At 45.3% G+C, this 19,028-nt stretch overlaps 1 protein-coding gene across 1 annotated transcript in view; it reads left to right on the top strand.

The window, feature by feature from the left end:
* The window catches only part of LOC129706733 (uncharacterized), a 228,101-nt gene that overhangs the window by 18,911 nt on the left and 190,162 nt on the right, over positions 1 to 19,028 (top strand). The window contains exons 5-7 of the mRNA XM_055651166.1: positions 14,093 to 14,258; positions 15,653 to 15,790; positions 16,586 to 16,775. Of these exons, the coding sequence (XP_055507141.1) occupies positions 14,093 to 14,258; positions 15,653 to 15,790; positions 16,586 to 16,775 (494 nt within the window). The remainder of the gene's footprint in view (positions 1 to 14,092; positions 14,259 to 15,652; positions 15,791 to 16,585; positions 16,776 to 19,028) is intronic.

Genomic DNA, 19,028 nt, shown 5'->3' with positions numbered 1-19,028 from the left:
ACCCCTTATTCTTAAACAGTGGCCCCCTGGTTCTGGACTCCCCCAACAACGGGACCATGTTTCCTTCCTCTAGCGTGTCCAAACCCTTAATAATCTTGTATGTTTCAATAAGAACTTCTCATCCAGTGTATACATCTAAATTCCAGTGTATACAAGCCCAGCTGTTCCATTCTATCAACATATGACAGTCCCGCCATCCCGGGAATTAACCTGGTGAACCTTCGCTGCACTCCCTCAATAGCAAGAATTTATCATCTGTTGATGAAGCATAGATGATGCTCATTATTCCTTGAGCTTGAAACACTTTCAGAAATAATTAAGTCGCCTTTGAAGAGAGACGTCCCTTTAGCAACTCAGCTATTTCTTGTCTGCAGTGGGTGGAGTGCAATATAATACCCCCTTCTCCTTTCAATCTGCACAAGGGTTCTGACCCGAAACATCACCCATCCTTTTTCTCCAGAGATGCTACCTGACCCGCTGAGTTTAGTTTAGTTTAGAGATACAGCGCGGAAACAGGCCATTCGGCCCACCGGGTCCGCACCGACCAGTGATCTTCGTACACTAACACTATCCTACACCCACCAGGGACAATGTTTACATTTATACCAAGCCAATTAACCTACAAACCTGTACGTCGTTAGAATGTGGGAGGAAACCAAAGATCTCGGTGAAAACCCACGCAGGTCATGGGGAGAACGGACAAACTCCGTACAGACAGCACCCGTAGTTGTAATCGAATCGGGGTCTCCAGTGCTGAATTCGTTGTAAGGTCCCCTGTCCCACTTAGGAAACCTGAACGGAAACCTCTGGAGACTTTGCGTCCCACCCAAGGTTTCCGTGTGGTTCCCGGAGGTCCCAGGAGGTTTTTGTCAGTCTTCCTACCTGTTTCCACTACCTGCAACCTCTGGCAACCACCTGCAACCTCCGGGTACCGCACGGAAACCTTGGGTGGGCCGCAAAGTCTCCAGAGGTTTCCGTTCAGGTTTAGTAAGTGGGACAGGGGCATAAGGCAGCAACTCTATTGCTGCGCCACTGTGACTGCCCTCAACCTAACCTGGAGTTACTCCAGCACTTTATGCCGATCTGCAATATAATACCAGTATGTTTAAAGTTTATTTTTGCATAAGGTTATACGTAATAGGAGTAGAATTAGGCCATTCGGCCCATCAAGTCTATTCCGCCATTCAACCATAACCATCATTCAACCAAAACCCTCCTAACCCCCTTCTCCCCATAACCTCTGACACCTGTACTAATCGAAAATCTATCTACCTCTGCCTTAAAAATATCCACTTACGGCCTCCCCAGCCTTCTGTGGAACAGAATTCCACAGATTCACCATCCTCTGACTAAAGACATTTCCCCTTATCTCCTTCCTAAAAGAACGTCCTTTAAATCTGAGGCTATGTCCTCTTGTCCTAGACTCTCCCACCAGTGGAAACATCCTCTCCACATCCACTCTATCCAAGCCTCTTGCTATTCTGTATGTTTCAATAAGGTCACCCCTCATTCTTCTAAACTCCAGCGAGTTCAGGCCCAGCGATGACAAACGTTCACATAGGTTAACCTACAAATTCCTGGATTCAAGCTCTGCACAGCGAATGTGGGATTTGGTTTCTCCCATGACTTGGGGATGCTGCTGGCAGGAACAGGAAATTACAGTTCAAATGCCGGCCTTTACAGGGATATATCGTGTGCAAGAAGCAGAGCTAATGTTATTTCTTCTGACTTTTATTCATTTATTGTTATGCAGATTTATGCGGTGGACAGTTTCCACTCTAGTTCATGAATTCAGATATTGCAGATGTTTTGGCTTAGTGCCTTTGTGACCACACGACCATATTGGAAGGAATAGACCATGTATTCACCCTCCCCAACTTAACTCAACTCGCCAATCTTTTGGGTCGACTGGCCAAGCACTGTGAGTCACATTGGTTGTAAATGGAACCTAAGGAAGTCCCTTCAAATTGAACAAACGTACATACTACACCACTGTTCAATAAAAGAGGGAATGAATCGGACACTTGGCTTAACATCAGTCCATGGAGGCAAAGATACAAGGAAAATTAGACTTTGGAGATACAGCGTGGGAACGGGTCCTTCGGACCATCGAGTCCGCCCCGACCAGCGATTGCCCCGTACGCTAACACAATCCTACGCACGGTACACAAAAATGCTGGAGAAACTCAGCGGGTGCAGCAGCATCTATGGAGCGAAGGAAATAGGCAACGCCTATTTCCTTCGCTCCATAGATGCTGCTGCACCCGCTGAGTTTCTCCAGCATTTTTGTGTACCTTCGATTTTCCAGCATCTGCAGTTCCTTCTTAAACACAATCCTACACACTATGGACAATTTACAATTTTACTAAACTCACTTAACCTACAAACCTTCACGTCTTTGGAGTGTGGTATGCGCTTGGAGAAAACCCACGCGGTCACAGGGAGAGTGTACACCCACAGCACCCACTGTCCGGATCGAACCCGGGTCTCTGGCGCTGTCAGACAGCATCTCTGCCACCGTATCACATTAAGAAATATATTAGTTGTTCGCACCAGTGAAGTTGAATGCCATTCCTGGCACTGTACTAGGGGACAGCTGGAGCAGTTTCGCACCATTTAAGAAAAGAAATGCTGGCGTAGAATGAATATCAGAAATATCATGTCCTAATGGGTGTTAAGATGCCCAGAAATGGGCATAATTGAGATGCATAAAGTTCGGCCAACATTTTTGGAAAAAGTGTCAAAACAATTTCTAGGCCAGCAGCTTTATTTCTCCTTTGGATTGTCGTTCTTCTTCTTCTTCTTCTTTCGTGTGGCGTGCACAGCCTAAAGTTGTAGGACAACTTGTTCTATTTGATCTTCTGTTTGTGCACGTCGAGTTGATTGCATTAGTCGAAACAGGGCGGACCACGTGAAGGTTGCAATCTTCCACCCCGGATGCTCCCTGAAGCTGCTTGGTATTTTTGCTTCAGCTTTTGTTTCATTGTATAGAGTTTGGTTTAGTTTGGAGACGCAGCATAGAAACAGCCCTTCGGCACCACCAAGTCCACACTGACCTTCGATCACCAGTTCTCACTAGTTGTATGTTATCCCACTTTCCCCATCTACTCCCTACAGACCAGGTTCAATGCGCAGCGGCCAATTAACCTGCACGGGTTGTTGGTGATATTCACAGGACATTCACGCCACACAAATGCCAATCTTCTAAATGGCATCGGCCTCAGCAAGTATTCCCGCAATCACTGTTCTTAGTTTGTTGTGCGATGGTTTTTGTGTTGTCACAATGAAATTCTTTTGCACAACTAAAAATGCACAGTCCGCATAATTTTGGTGCCTTTATATATTTTTTTAAAAAAAGAAAAGAAAAAAACCCACCAGAAAACACAAACAGGCCATAGTGCAAAGTTCAGTCCACCTGTTGGAGGTCCTGCAACAACCCCGGCCTAGGTAAGCCTAACCCCACGTCCCACTCCTATGTTCGACTGCCGCTGTGTCTCGGGGGCACTTCCTGCAGTCGATCTTGAAGGCGCTGGAGGTCCATCACGTACCGGCCCACTCCTCACGACCACCGCTGCCACCGCCTCCCATCCTCGACTCTCCGGCCTTCAGGGCTCCGAGCTTCTCTCGCACATTCGAACCCGGGCCGCTGGCACTTTGAGGCAGTAGCTCCACCCGCTGCGCCACTGTGCCGCCCATTTATTGTAATCATACCTATCTAGCTGCTGAGATATTTAGTGGTGCATTCGTTCAAAGGTGCACGCCAGAGTTTAACAGCCTTGTTACTGTTCAGAGTTTCCAAGTTAAACCACTCCACTCTTGACACAGCGGTTCTTGGTGTGTTTGTGGATTAAGACGAGCCGTGATCACCCCAGCTTCTGGCACAAGCCAGGAATTCCACCCTCCTCTCTGACCACTGTCTCAAACTGAGCCAGACACTCGCAACCCAGGTAAATTATCCCGCACTGACATAGAAGTTTGAAGAAAGAAATTAAATTTGTTCAAGAACACGCAGTGTATAGGGCACAGGGTGGCACAGTGGCAGCGCAGTTGGCAGAGCTGCTACCACCTGGGTTTGATCCTGACCTCGGATGCTGTCTGTGTGGAGTTTGCGTGATCTCTTGGGACTGTGTGGGTCTCCTTCAGATGCTCCTGTTCCCTCCGGTAAGGCAGCAACTCTACCACTGCGCCACCATGCTGGCTTCAATCGTATTCTCAAATTGGGACCTTTTACCAAGATAACCAAAATATACTGTCCATAGATGTGATGAGACGACAACAGTTTATGTACCTGTGGAAGTGTGCTTTCTTTAACATATAGTATATTTGATATATAAATCTTTCGTATATCACCAGAATCTGAAGTGCACCACAAAACCTTCAGTAAATCGAGACTGGTGGGGAAAAAAAAAAAATGAAATGAATTAAATGCACAGTGGCGCAGCGGTGGAGCTGTTGCCAGGGACCGGGTTCGATCCTGACTACGGGTTCTGTCTGTATGGAGTTTGTGTGTTTTCTCTGTGGCCACGTGGGTTTTCTCCAGGTGCTCCGGTTTCCTCCTTCATCACAAAGATGTGTAGTTTGTAGGTTAATTGGCTCCTGTATATTGCCCCTAGTGTGTAGGATGTGAAGTGGGATAACATAGGTCCAGTGTACGGGTGATTGATGGCCGGCATGGGCCACTTTCCATACTGTTCCTCTCAAAGCTTAATTAATGGCTGTTTGCCCTCTGCTTACAGGGTCGTGGGGGAGTCTAAAAAAACCCACTCATTTGAAGTTAATGAACACCAGCTGAATGGAGGATTTAAAAAAACCCAAAAAAACCTTTAGTTTGTTGCAATCATGAGATGCATTGGGCCTAAATGGATAAGTTGGAGCCGTTGTCATGGCAATGGGGACAGAGGCAGGATGGCCTGAAGCAAGGAGGTTAAAGGTTGAGGGTGAGGTGAAAGGACGGGTCAGGTAGCCAAGGTCAGAGGTCATCTCCTCAGCAAAATTAACATTTTCATGTCGGACATAACAAAATTCTTGCAGACAATTGTAATTCTGAGGTGTGTCAGATAGAGAGAGTATACAGGTAAGTGGTGCACCATGTTTATAAAACGAGCACTTTGTCCATTGAGAGTTTAAAGTTTTGCGGTGAGTTGACAGCCCACTCAAAGATTGTTAAATATTTTGAAAATACTTTTTATTGAATATTTTTCATTTTTTAATGATAAATTTTCGCTTCTGCTGCTCGATGTCAATGGTAAGTGCAGCACAGTGGCGCAGCAGTAGAGTTGCTGCCTTACAGTGCCAGAGACCTGGGTTCGATCCTGACTACGGGTGCTGTCTGTACAGAGTCTGCATGTTCAAGTTGTGTTCTCCCCGTGACCTGCCTGGCTTTTCTCCGAGATCTGTGGTTTCCTCCCACATTCTAACGACGGACAGGTTTGTAGGTTATTTAGCTTCGGTAAAATTGTAAGTTGTCCCTAGTGTGTAGGATAATGCTAGTGGTGATCGCTGGTCGATGTAGACCCAGTGGGCCTAAGGGCCTGTTTCTGCAGTGTACCTCCAGAGTCTAAAGGAAGATTTTGAAGTGTTTGAAAATAACCAACAGAGATAAGTGGGGTCCTGACCTGAAACACCACCTATCCATGTTCTCCAGGGATGTGTCCTGACCCGCTGAGTTACTCAAGCATTGTGTGTCTATCTTCAGTGTAAACCAGCATCTGCAGTTCCTTCCTAGAGATAGGAGATTCAATTTGGGAGGATTGTTGCTATCCGGATTTCTTTTGTAAGTCTCCGACTGCTGAGAAGAACACCTACAGATATCTAATGTTTTAGTTGCTGTGGACTTGCCTTGTACAACATCTGCTGCTGGACATTAATTCATCGCCTGGAGTCTAGCATTTACGACATTGACTATTTGAGCTGCCAAAAACATTTAGGAATTTTTCAAAGCCACAAAGTCAGGCAGGAGGAAAGGAAAATAGCTCATTTTACAGAGCACCCAATAAAGATTGCAACATTGCACATCCGATGCAGATAAAAGCTGAAAATGTAATAAATCTAAAATGTTAAATTTCATTTTGAAATGTCAACTGGGGGAAATTGCAATCAACATGCATGTACCCAATTCCTCTAACACGAACATTTTGTCCGCAGTTTTTTATGCCTCAGTAGGTCATTTGAAAACTTATTTGTACCTGAAGTAGTTATGCATCTCATCCTGAGATTATATCAGTTTGGTTTAGTTTTCAGCGCGGAAACAGGCCCTTCTGCCCACCGAGCCCACGCCGACCAGTGACCCCTGCACATTAACACTATCCTTTACACTAGGGCCAATTTAAATTTCTACCAATGCAATTAACCTGCAAACCTGTGTGTCTTTGGAGTGTGGGAGGAAACTGGAGATCTGGCCTAATTCTGTCCCAAACACAAACTCCCACAGTGACTGGAGCTCCAAGCCCTCAACACCACTCATTGCCCTGTCTCTGTGTTTTGCCCTGGGCACCTCCTTGATCTTCTAGCCTCAAAGGGCAGGTGGGATACAGCTCAAACCTCCCTTTAATTTCTGATACCAGGTAGGGCGTGATCAATTCTTAATTGTTAAAACTGTCAGTGTGAACTCGGCAGCCCATTTGAGATGCTGCCTGATCCACTGAGTTACTTCAGCTTTTTGTGTCTACCAGCCCATTTCAGTTGTTGCAAGCTGGGCAAAGCTAAGCAGTGGTTTGTTTGTTCCAGCCATGTATTTGTAACCTGTCGTTTTTGTTTCTTTTGGACTCTTTGAACTGAGCATCCTCCTGTTTAACCATCACTACAAGTTGTTCATCGACTGTTGAACAACCTAGCAACATTAGAAGAGTGAGGACCAATGTACTGAAACTCAATAAACTGTGCTTTGTCCCAAAACCCTTGGTGTTCTCGTCTAAAGGTAGAGACAAAGTGCTGGAGTAACTCAGTGGGTCAGGCAGCATCCCTGTAGAAAATGGATAGGTGATCAGATTTTAGAGATACAGCACTGAAACATGTCCTACACTCATAAGGGCCAATTTACAATCTTACCCAAGCCAAATAACCTACACACCTGTACGTCTTTGAAGTGTGGGAAGAAACCGGAGCACCCAGAGAAAATCCACGCAGGTCGTGGGGAGAATGTACAAACTCCATACAGACAGCACCCGTCGTCAGGATCGAACCCAGGCCTCTGGTGCTGTAAGGCAGCAACTCTACCGCTGCGCCACCGTGCCGCGGTGATGTTTTGAGTTGGGACTCTTCTTCATACTCAGACCGTTCTCGGTCTCCGAACTTCTTCAATGGACACAACATGCTGGAGTAACTCAGCGGGACAGGCAGCATCTCTGGAGAGAAGGAACGGGTGACGTTTCGGGACGAGACCCTTCTTGAGACCCTTGGTGTTTTTACCCAGAAAATAACGTTCAATCTTGAACAGTTCTGTTGCTTATTTTAGTCCTTTGGGGAAGAAAAGTCCACTGCCTTATATGGTGAAAAAAAGCCTTGTGACTTGAAGTGGCCTGCTTCTAATTTGAAAATTGTTCAAGATTTTCTCTCCAGATTAAGTAATTTTTCTGTACATTCTTCATCCTGCATGCTTTCTCCACGCACAGCGCTGGTGTTGATTTGCGAACCGATTGAAAGTTATAGACACAGAGGGAGGCCATTCAACCCGTCCTCTCCCTGCCAGCCCAGAAAGAATGACCCAGTCTTGGAAGGTAGAAGAGTGCAGCACAATAACAGCACCAATGGCCCACAATGACTTGGCCTCAACAATTATCAGCCTGCACATAATCCACATAGTGAAAGGCTTGGATAGCGTGGATGTGGAGAGGATGTTTCCACTAGTGAGAGAGTCTAGGACTAGATGACATAGCCTCAGAATTAAAGGACGTTCTTTTAGATAGGAGGTGAGGAGATATCTCTTTAGTCAGAGAGTGATGAATCTGTGGAATTCTTTGCCACAGAAAGGCTGTGGATGCTAAATTGGTGGATATTTTTGAGACAGAGATAGATAGACTCTTGATTAGTACAGGTGCCAGGGGTTATGGGGAGAAGGCAGGAGAATGGGGTTAGTAGGGAGAGATAGAGCAGCCATGATTGAATGGCGGAGTAGACTTGATGGGCCGAATGGCCTAATTCTACACTTATCACATGTGACCTTATGATTCCCTGCATATCCATGTAAGTCCCCGAAAGGCTCTTTAAGTGCCACTATCGTATCTGCCTCTAGCATCACCCCCAATTCCAGGCACTCATCTCCCTCTGTGGAAAAAAAACACTTGCCCTACACATCTCCTTTAATCGTTGCCTCCCCCCCTCCCCCCACCCCCTTACCTTAAAATCTCCACCTTCTAGGGCCATGAGTGCATCCAAGTACAGTTTAAGGGTGTTGAGGCTTCCGACCTCTACCACCCTTTCAGGCTGAAGAAAGGTCCCAGCCCGAAACATCACCTATCCATGTTCTCCAGTGCTGCTGCCTGACCCGCTGAGTTACTCCAGCACTTTGTGACCTTTCTGGCCATGAGTTCCAGAGCAATTTCAGTGTCTCTGGGAGAAAGATTTTTGACTTCCCACTTCAAATATATCTCCGCTGGAATATTACCCCTTTAAGATAAACGGGCCTTTCCTATTTGCATTACCTTTACCCCTTATTAATTTACATCCCATGATTAGATCCACTCTTGGCCACCTCAGTTCTAAAGTTAACGACCTGCTGTTATCCTTTATTCATAGCTATTGTTTTCGAGTCCTGGAAGTGTCTGAAAAATCACATGTTTGTGCCGTCACATATTTCCTCTCGCACGTGACCAGAATTGTCTTGATTATTCAAGCTGTGGTCTAACGAGTATTGTGTACGGTCTTTTAGTTTTAGAGATACAGCGTGGAAACAGGCCCTTCGGCCCACCGAGTCCACGGAGACCAGCAATTCCCTCACAGGCTAACACTACCCTACACACACTTGGGACAATTTACACAAACACCAAGTCAATTAACCTACAAACCTGTACGTCTTTAGAGTGTGGGAGGAAACCGAAGATCTCGTAGAAAAGTCACGTGATCACGGGGAGAATTTACAAACTACGTACAGACAGCACCCATAGTCGGGATCGAACCCGGGTCTCCGGCGCTGAAAGCGCTGGAAGGCAGAAACTCTACTGCTGCACCACCGTGCCGCCCCTATTTCATTATAACACAACCTCCCTGCTTTTATATTCTGTAGCAGGGCTACTAAAGGAAATCGTCTTGTACGTCTTTTGACCAAATTATTGATCAGTATACACAAAATTAGGTGCCCATTCGGCCCTCGAGCCTGCACCGCCATTCAATATGATCATGCTTTCAGTATCCCGTATATTCTGTAACTCCCTCTTAGCAGGGCTACTAACCACTCTCTGGAAAAAGTTCGTCTTGTATTAAAGTCTTTTCCTTAAGACCAAATTCGGGATCTTCCTGATCAGTGCCACAAGAATTTTGTTATAAGGATCGGTTCATATGGAACCTGATGTTCTTCGATTTCTCCACACTACACTTGGGCAGCACAGTGGCACAACAGTAGAGTTACTGCCTTACAGCACCAGAGTTACAGCATCCGGGTTCCTGACCATGGGTGCTGTCAGTACGGAGTTTGCACGTTTTCTCTGTGACCGCGTGGGCTTTCTCCGGGCGCTCCGGTTTCCTCCCACACTCCAAAGCCAAACGGGTTTATAGGTCAATTAGCATCTGTAAATTGCCCCTAGTGTGTAGGATAAAACTAGTGTGTGGGGTGATCGCTGGTCGGCGTGGACTCGTTGGGCTGATGGTCCCGTTTCCACGCTCTATCTCCAAACTAAACTACTCAATATTCAGCTATTTATTATAAATTTTATATTTTATAAATCATCTATTTCCTAGTCTATTGCGCATTGCTCTCTAATAATGCGTCATCTCGCACTGCTGCCGAAAGTTGCCATTTTCTGTCCAACCAGACCACCTGTATGCTAAAGGTGTCCCCTTCACTCTCAACCATACAGCCATGATCTTTGTATCCTCTCTAAACTTATTCTCCGCACCCTTTAATATGCATTACTGGGCGAGCCTCAACCTCTGTAAAATCCTTGCTGTAGCTTTGTCCCAGTGCATCGCAGCCGGTAGATCCATGTGTGGAACTGATCTCATTTTCAGAGCTGTGCTGGATTTAAATGCAAGCAGCCCACACAGCCTCAAAAATTAAATAAACCTTGTAAGCCATCTGTTGGTGGGTGGAAACGGATTACAAAAATGTTTTGTTGTGAAAGTCTGAAAGATTTAAGTTTGTAAGGCAGATAGAAATCCATTTGCACCAAATATTTTTAATTTAAAATAATTTTATTTTTCATTTTGAGATGGCTCCTTCAGATGAAGTTACAACTGGAATCGTTTTTTTTTTAGCGTGCTTAGAGAGTTTGATGAATTTGAGGGGGGGGGGTGGGGGGGTAAAGACACGTCCAGTTATAATTCTTTCCCTAACTTCCCATCACTCATTTAAAGAAAGCATCTTGTCTTCTGGCTTCCTCTGCTTTGAGTTCCCACTCACGGTCGTGCTTGAGGAGCGTCTCAAGACTTGCCTCTATGAAGGAGATAAATGAAAACGCGCGGTTATAATGACAAGGGGGACTGAGAGACCCTCTGCAAATTATGCAAATTCTCCGAGATCTTAGCCCGGTTCCCACACGCTGTCAGCCATGTAAACTCCTCCCAGGCTGGTTCCCAGATGATGTCATGGAGCAGTCACTAATCACTATTGAAATGAAGATGACAAAACCAAATCAATGAAAACGGGAGTCCGACATACCTCAAAACACTTGACAATGAGGACAATCCTTTGACTTATAAAAGGCCAGTGTTGAAGTCATGGACATAGACAGGATTGAAAATAGGTGCAGGACTACGCCATTCGGCCCTTTGTGCCAGCACCGCCATTCAATATGATGATGGCTGATCATCCAGAATCGGTACCCCGTTCCTGCTTTCTCCCCATATCCCTTGATTCCATTTGCCCTAAGTCGCTGCCATAATGATTGTGGCATTTTATGTCGGACATTAGAATGAGATGCCAGTCTACATCCAATATGTCCGTGTATTAGTGCTGACACTGATAGGAATGGCAGTGCAATTCTCTGCCATTGCTCTCTGATATGCTATCAGTATGCTATTGCTATTGCATACTGAAGCAACTTCATTGGAGTAACAGCAGGGTGGCGCAGAGGTAGAGTTGCCTCCTTGCAGCGCCGGAGACCCGGGTTCGATCCCGACTACGGGTGTTGTCTGTGCGCAGTTTGCACGTTCTCCCCGTGACCGCGTGGGTTTTCTCCGAGATCTTCGGTTTCCTCCCACACAGGTCTGCTGGTTAATTGACTCGGTGTTTGTGTAAATTGTCTCTGTGTGTGCAGGATAGTGTTAGTGTGCAGGGATCGCTGGTCGGCGTGTACTCGGTGGGCCAAAGGGCCTGTTTCCGCGCTGTATCTCTAAATCTAAAACTAAACAACTAAATAGCAAAGATGAATTTTTGCCTAATGAATTTTTCAATGAAATGTTGGTGGTTATTCCCTGGGATGGCCAGTTGTTCATCTTGGTCTGCATTCCATACTGTAGCACATTGAACGGTTGTGGCTGGGAAAATCAGTACCACAGTGTGTGTCCAGAGGTCCCATTCTTTACACCAAGCTAGTGCGCCTGTCATTCACGTTTGGTGTGAATGTGTTTGTTTCTCCCAGTCCCAATGTCTGCTGTGTCCAACTCGCATCCTCATTGATGCCACATCAATGGAGCCCCTCGGCTATTGTCTGATGAGTGAACAAAGTGTGTGTTACACAGCATTACCTCAGTAACCAGCTTCATGGCCATTAACCGAATCCTCACCACGGCTGTGATATCGAAGCTCGTTATTACTGCTGCTTCACCCAAAGATTTTTAGATTAGTTTATTTTAGCTTAGTTTAGAGATACAGCGCGTATAAAGGCCCTTTGACCCACCGAGTCCGCGCCGACCAGCGATCCCCGCACACTAACACAAGCCTACACACACTAGGGACAATTTACACATATACCAAGTATACAAACCCAAGCCAATTAACCTACAAACCTGAAGGTAGGCAAAAGTGCTGGAGAAACTCAGCGGGTGCAGCAGCATCTATGGAGCGAAGGAAATATTTCCTTCGCTCCATAGATGCTGCTGCACCCGCTGAGTTTCTCCAGCACTTTTGTCTACCTTCGATTTTCCAGCATCTGCAGTTACTCCTTAAACAACCGACAAACCTGTCCGTCCTTGGAGTGTGGGAGGAAACCGTAGATCTCGGAGAAATCCCACGTGGTCACGGGAAGAACGTACAACCTCTGTACAGACAGCACCCGTAGTCCGGATCGAACCCGGGTGTCCGGCGCTGCAAGCGCTGTAAGGAAGCAACTCCACCGCTGCGCCACCGTGCCGATATTTGAAATAGAAATGAAACTTCGCTCTTTAAACCTTGCTTTACACTCTTGCATGAGTGGACACAAAGGGAAGTGGTGGACTGCCGACAATGGTCAGGTTATTTTACACTCTAAAGGGTCTCCAGTAAATATTATTGCCCACACATGTTTGACTATATTTAAGAGCCGGTTGCCAGCAATGCTAAATTACTTGCAAAGCACAAACTGCTGGAAGAACTCGGCGGGTCAGGCAGCATCTGTGGAGGCAAAGGGATATTTGATATTTCAATTTGACAACCTGCACCAGGACTGAATGCGGAGAGAGGAGAGCTAATACAAAGAGGTGAAAGAGAGGGGTGAGGCAGGGGCTGGTAGGTGATAAGATGAGGAGAGAAATCATTACAGATGGTGTCAGGTGTGAATGGAGACATGCCAGTAACTGCAGATGCTAGTTAATACCCAAAAGGGCACAAGGTGCTGGAGTAACTCAGCGGGTCAGACAGCATCTCTGGTGAACATAGATAGGTGACGTATCGGGTCGAGACCCTTTTTAGGGCAGAACAGAAATCTAGGAAATGGAGAAAATGAGAGTAAAGGCTCCATTGACCACCACACAGGTAAGCTGTGTTACCTGCTAAGGTACTAGTGGTATAAACCAACCACCCTACAAACTCTCAAATGTCTTGTGTGGTTCACAATTTTTCACGGTCACGGGGAAAATATGCAAACTCCACACAGACAGCACCAGTGGTCAGGTTCGAACCCGGGTCTCTGGTCCTATCGGGCTAACAAAATGAAGGGATTATGGGGGGAAAAAGCAAGAATGGGGTACTGGTTTTGGACGATCAGCCCAAATCCAGCCAGCCATGATCACATTGAATAGCGGTGCAGGCTCGAAGGGCCGAATGGCCTAATCCTGCACCGATTTTCTATGTTTCTATGTTTTTACCACCGCGCCACTGTGCAGCCAAGGTGTAGGTGAGTTGATCGAGTCCTGGCCACTTGGATGCTGCTGTTGCTCCTTCAGTTGTAGCTTCAGCTCAGTCCGACGCTGTCTAAGGTGCTGATATTTACCAGCAGCCTGGCGTGTTCACAGTGCTGGCCATTGGGTCCATGTGCCCTGCTTGCTGGTGACGGGGATGGGACTGAACCTTTGGTAGGACGAGTCATCGCAGTTATCATCTAGACAACAGACTCTCATTTGTGTGTAAGAAGGGACTGCAGATGCCGTTTACACGCTACAACCGCGGTTCACACTACGTCCTTAAACGCCCATTTACACTCTAAAGTGGCGCCCTTTATGCGGTGACTCTTGGCATACCTTGGGTTTGCAAAACAAAGAATATCACTGTGACTTGTCACATGTGACAATAAAGAATCATTCATTATTATCATTCCTTCATTCCATCATTCATTCATTCATTCATCCATGCATTCATTCGTTCATTCATTGATTCATTGATTCATACATTCATTCATTCATCATTCATTCATTCATTCATTCATTCATTCATTCATACATGCATTCATTCATTCATTTAAGACAGACACAAAATGCTGGAATAACTCAGCAGGACAGGCAGATATCTCTTGAGAGCAGGAATGGGTGACATTTTGGGCCAAGACCTATAATTGTTTTTTTCACCTAATTTTCCCATTATTTGCAGATCTGCTCTCGAGAAACATCCACTTCATTTTTCTTTTCAAGATGGGATCATTCCTGAGATCTGTCCTGCAGAAGATGAGGAGACCTGGTCCCTGAACATCAAACGAGGAATCCTCAGTGTTTTCCAAGATTCGTACACAGTGAACAAAAAGGCAACAGTTGAAGAGGTAAGAGTCTTCTGACTGAGTCAGTCTGAAGAAGGGTTTCGGCCCGAAACGTCGCCTATTTCCTTCGCTCCATGGATGCTGCTGCACCCGCTGAGTTTCTCCAGCATTTTTGTGCACCTTCGATCTTCCAGCATCTGCAGTTCCTTCTTGAACAAGAGTCTTCATATTAACAGGTTGTCGTCCGAGGATCTGAAACTGAGACTGGAACCCACCTTAAAATTCACTATCATGACAGGAAAGTTACATCTGATTTGCAGCACAGTCACATTCTGGTCATAGGCTATCCCACTGCTGGGAACATCCACATCCACTCTATCTCGGCCTTTTGGTTGAGGGATGGGTGTCAATGAGGCTTTTGAGCAGTGAAGGGATTCAATGAGTGAGTTCCAGAGAACAACCAGAAACTGCTGTATGTTTTGGGGAGGTACATAATGAGTAAAATAATGGCTCTTTAATTCTTTTCATCATCATCATCATGCTCGAATGTGGGCTTGTACGCTGGAGTTTAGAAGGCTGAGGCGGGACCTCATTGAAACCTGACCGAATAGTGAAAGGCCTGGATAGAGTGGATGAGGAGAGGATATGAGGAGTGAATGGAGGAGAAGGCAGGAACGGGCTACTGATTGGGGATGATCTTTTCTTTACTCAGAGAGTGGTAGCTGTGTGGTCTTTACTCAGAGAGTGGTAGCTGTATGGAATGAGTTTCCAGTGAAGGTGGTGGAGGCAGGTTCGTTTTTATCATTTAAAAATAAATTGGATAGTTATATGGATGGGAAGGGAATGGAGGGTTATGGTCTGAGCGCAGGTATATGGGACTAGGGGAGATTATGTGTTCGGCACGGACTAGAAGGGTCGAGATGGCTTGTTTCCGTGCTGTAATTGTTATATGGTTATATGATTATATGGTTATGATCAGGCATGATCACATTGAATGGCGGTGCTGACTCGAAGGGCCGAATGGCCTACTCCTCCACCTATTGTCTATTGATATTTCCACTCATGGGGCGTCCAGGCCCAGAGGCCACATCCTCAGAATAAAAGGACGAACCTTTATAAAGGAGATGAGGAGGAATTTCTTTAGTCAGAGGGTGGTGAATCTGTGGAATACAGTTCTGTAGACAGCTGTGGAGGCCAAGTCAATGGGTATTTTTAAAGCGGAAATAGACAGATTCTTGATTAGTGAGGGTATCAAAGCTTAAGGAGAGAAGGCAGGAGAATCGGGTGGAGAGGGAAAGATAGATCAGCCATGATTGAATGGCGGAGTAGACCCATGGCCCAAATGGCCTAATTCTGAACCTATTAATTATGAATTTATGACAAGAAAATGTAAGGTTTATTCCAGATAATATACCATTCTGCTTATGTTTATGGTATTTTATTTATGTCTTACACAGATTGATGTTTCGGGCAAGTGTCCATCTACATATACGGTGCAAGGTTCTCTCCTTGTGAAGTCTAAAGACCTGAACCGCTGTTCCCTGCGTGCGATGGCCATCACTTCACTGCAGTCAGTTGTTCTGCCAGATTCCACAGTAAGCAGGAGATTTAATATCACCCACTGTTTGTGGACAAAGATCATTTAACTGTTGTCCACCAGAGAGATACAGTATGGAAACAGGCCCTTTGGCCCAACTTTCCCACACCGGACAACATGTCCCAGCTATACTAGTCCAACCTGCCTGTGCTTGGTCCATATCCCTCCAAACCTGTCCTATCCATGTACCTGCCTAACTGTCTTTGTTAAACGTTGGGTTAGTCCCAGCCTCGACTACCTCCTCTGGCAACTCTGAACATTAATAGCCCATTATCTGTTTATTTGCACTTTATCTGTTTATTTATTCATGTGTGTATATATTTATATAATGGTACTAGACTAAGTGGGACCCGTTGGGTCCCATGTTCACAGGGGAGGACTGGTCCCCCGACGCAATATTCCACCTCTCCACCAATTCCACCACTCCACCAATTACTTCAACCCAAACAACCATTTGCAGTGCGTTCCAGAGACCCAGATCCAATCCTGACTGTGTGGGGGGGGGGGGATGCTGTTCTCCTGTTTGCCCGTTCTCGCTGTGACCATGTGGGTTTTCTCCAGGTGCTCCGGTTTCCTCTCAAGTCCTAAAGAAGTGCAGGTTTGTTGCTTAATTGGCTTCTGTAATTTGTTCCTGGTGTGTAGGGATTGGAACTAGTGTGCTGGGTGGTTGTAGGTCGGCACAGCCACGGTGGGGAAGAAGGGCCTGTTTCCACGCTGTATCTCCAAATAAAAATAGAATGGGATGAATGAAATTGTAGGGATGAATGCATCCATGTCATTGTTGTCCTCTTAGTCCCACCAGCAGATCCTGGATTCCCAGCTGGAGTGTGTCCAGAGCTACAAAGGGGGAGTGATTGATGTAACTACTTGCAGTGAGTCAAACGTCTTTCGACCTTTCTCCAAAGAAGGTAAAGGTGCCAAGACAGAGATCTTCACCACAATGAAACTTTTGAAGAAAGAAGAAATGACATCCGTGCCCAGAGGTGAGCCCAATGCAGTGCATTTTCATCTGGGATGAACTGTATGCAAGACTGACCCCAAGTGGTTTACACTTGGATGGTGGGTGTTTGGAACAAGCTGCCAGAGGTGGTAGAGGTGGCAGTTGAGGCTGGGACTGTCGCAGCATTTAAGAAACAGTTAGACAGGTACATGGATAGGGCAAGTTTGGAGGGATGTGGACCATGCACAGGCAGGTGGGACGAGTGTAGCTGGGACATGTTGGCCGGTGTGGGCAAGTTGGGCCGAAGGGCCTGTTTCCATACTGTATGACTCTATGGCTTGTGCTAACCCAAATCAAGTCTTACTGTTTACATTGACAGATTATGTTGAACTACCAACCTTTGTTTGAACAAGCTGGCTTTGAAATAGGTTTTTGTGGCAGGAATAACTGAATGTGTTGTTTGTAGTTCGGAAATAATTTAGAAAGATTGCACAATTTGAAAGCAAATTGATCAATGAATTCCTACATGCATGTGCTACTTTTGAATTTAAAATGATTATGCTCCATGGTTCACTTGCAAAATAATCCCACTGGGAATTTTCTCAGAAAAACACATTAATTCTCAAGCATAGATCATGCAGAAATATTTTTAAACATCACCCACTATCTACTAACCTGTATAACCTGGAACGTGACTACGCTTTAGCTGTCCTCTGGCCACAGATACTGAGATAGAAACATAGACAATAGGTGCAGGAGTAGGCCATTTAGCCCTTTGAGCCATTCAATATGATCATGGATGATCATCCAAAATCAGCACCCCGTTCCTGCTTTCTCACCATTTCCCTTGATTCCGTTAGCCCTAAGAGCTAAATCTAACTCTCTCTTGAAAACATCCAGTGAATTGGCCTCCACTGCCTTCCGTGGCAGAGAATTCCACAGATTCATAACTCTCTTGGTGAGATAGCACAGCAGTTAGTGTTGATGCTACATAGACTCAGACAACCCTCCCTGCTGGGCTATTTCATGCCATGCTTTCTACTTAGCGACTGTGCACAACAAACATGCCATCGCTTGTGTGCTTTCCCAATCGGCCACCGTTTAGATAATATCTGCTTTCCCTGGGATAAGTTTGCCAAACATTTGCCCACTCCCCCAGCCTATCCAAGTCACCTTGCAGTCTCCTAGCATGTTCACCTGCCCCCACCCTTAGTGTAAATGTTGTGTGCCCAATCCTAACGTTTTTAATATTTTCCTCAATCTCGCAAAGATGGGCTTGTAATTGACGACTTAACTCACCTCGCGTGCAGCTGAGCATGCTACATGGAGAGTGATGGGCATGTGAAAGAGGATGCAGAGTGGCGCAGTGGTAGAGTTGCTGCCTTGCAGCGTGTGGTTCGATCCTGACTACTGGTGCTGTCTGTGTGGAATTTGCACATTCTTTCCGTGACCGTGCAAGTTTTCTCCGGATGCTCTGGTTTCCTCACGCATTCCAACACCATACGGGTTTGTAGGTTAATTGGCTTCTGTAAACTGTGCCTAATGGTTGGATGTGAAACTGGGATAACATTGACCTAGTGTACGGGTGATATTTGTGTTGGCTCGGACTCAGTGGACTTGTTTCCACGCTGAATCTCTAAAAAAGGTAGGGTAATAGAACTGATTGGATTGGTGGGAGAACTGTCGTAGACTGAATGGACCAAATATTCTGCATTCCATTTTAAATTAATTTAAAAAAAAAAAAAAATTTTAATTTTTATTATTTATTTATTTCGAACAGAATAAAAGAATAAAAAGCAAGTGTGAAACAGCACACAAAAAACAAAAACAAAAATATTTATAAAGTGCCATAAACAATATCTATAAATAAATGAAATCATATGTGTCCGAAAAGCCCAAAGCTTATTAATTCCCACCCCTTATTCAACTGCTTGTAATTATCTTATACAAATTTAGCAGCTATATGTACACCATATGTACACCAGCCACTATATGTACACCAAAATATTTACATTTAAACACTAATCAAATATTTACAAAGCCATACAAAAAAGAAAAAAAAAAGAAAAAGAAAAGAAAAAACCCTCATATACTATACAGTATCTTAGTCATATATACAACCCATCACTCTATAATCACCCTTCCCAATACAATCAGTATAACAAATATCCCACTCACAATCACCTATCCTCATTCCAATATCCTTTTAAACAAGTGTTTTTGTACTTTTTATACTGAATTATGCTTGTGCTAAGTTTTATCTCCTGTTCCAGACCGTTCCACAAATTCACACCAC

The sequence above is a fragment of the Leucoraja erinacea genome, chromosome 20, assembly GCF_028641065.1.
Source record: "Leucoraja erinacea ecotype New England chromosome 20, Leri_hhj_1, whole genome shotgun sequence".
Lineage (NCBI taxonomy): Eukaryota > Metazoa > Chordata > Chondrichthyes > Rajiformes > Rajidae > Leucoraja > Leucoraja erinaceus.
Note: the sequence above shows the minus strand (reverse complement) of the source record. Positions and strands in the feature narration are given on the sequence as shown.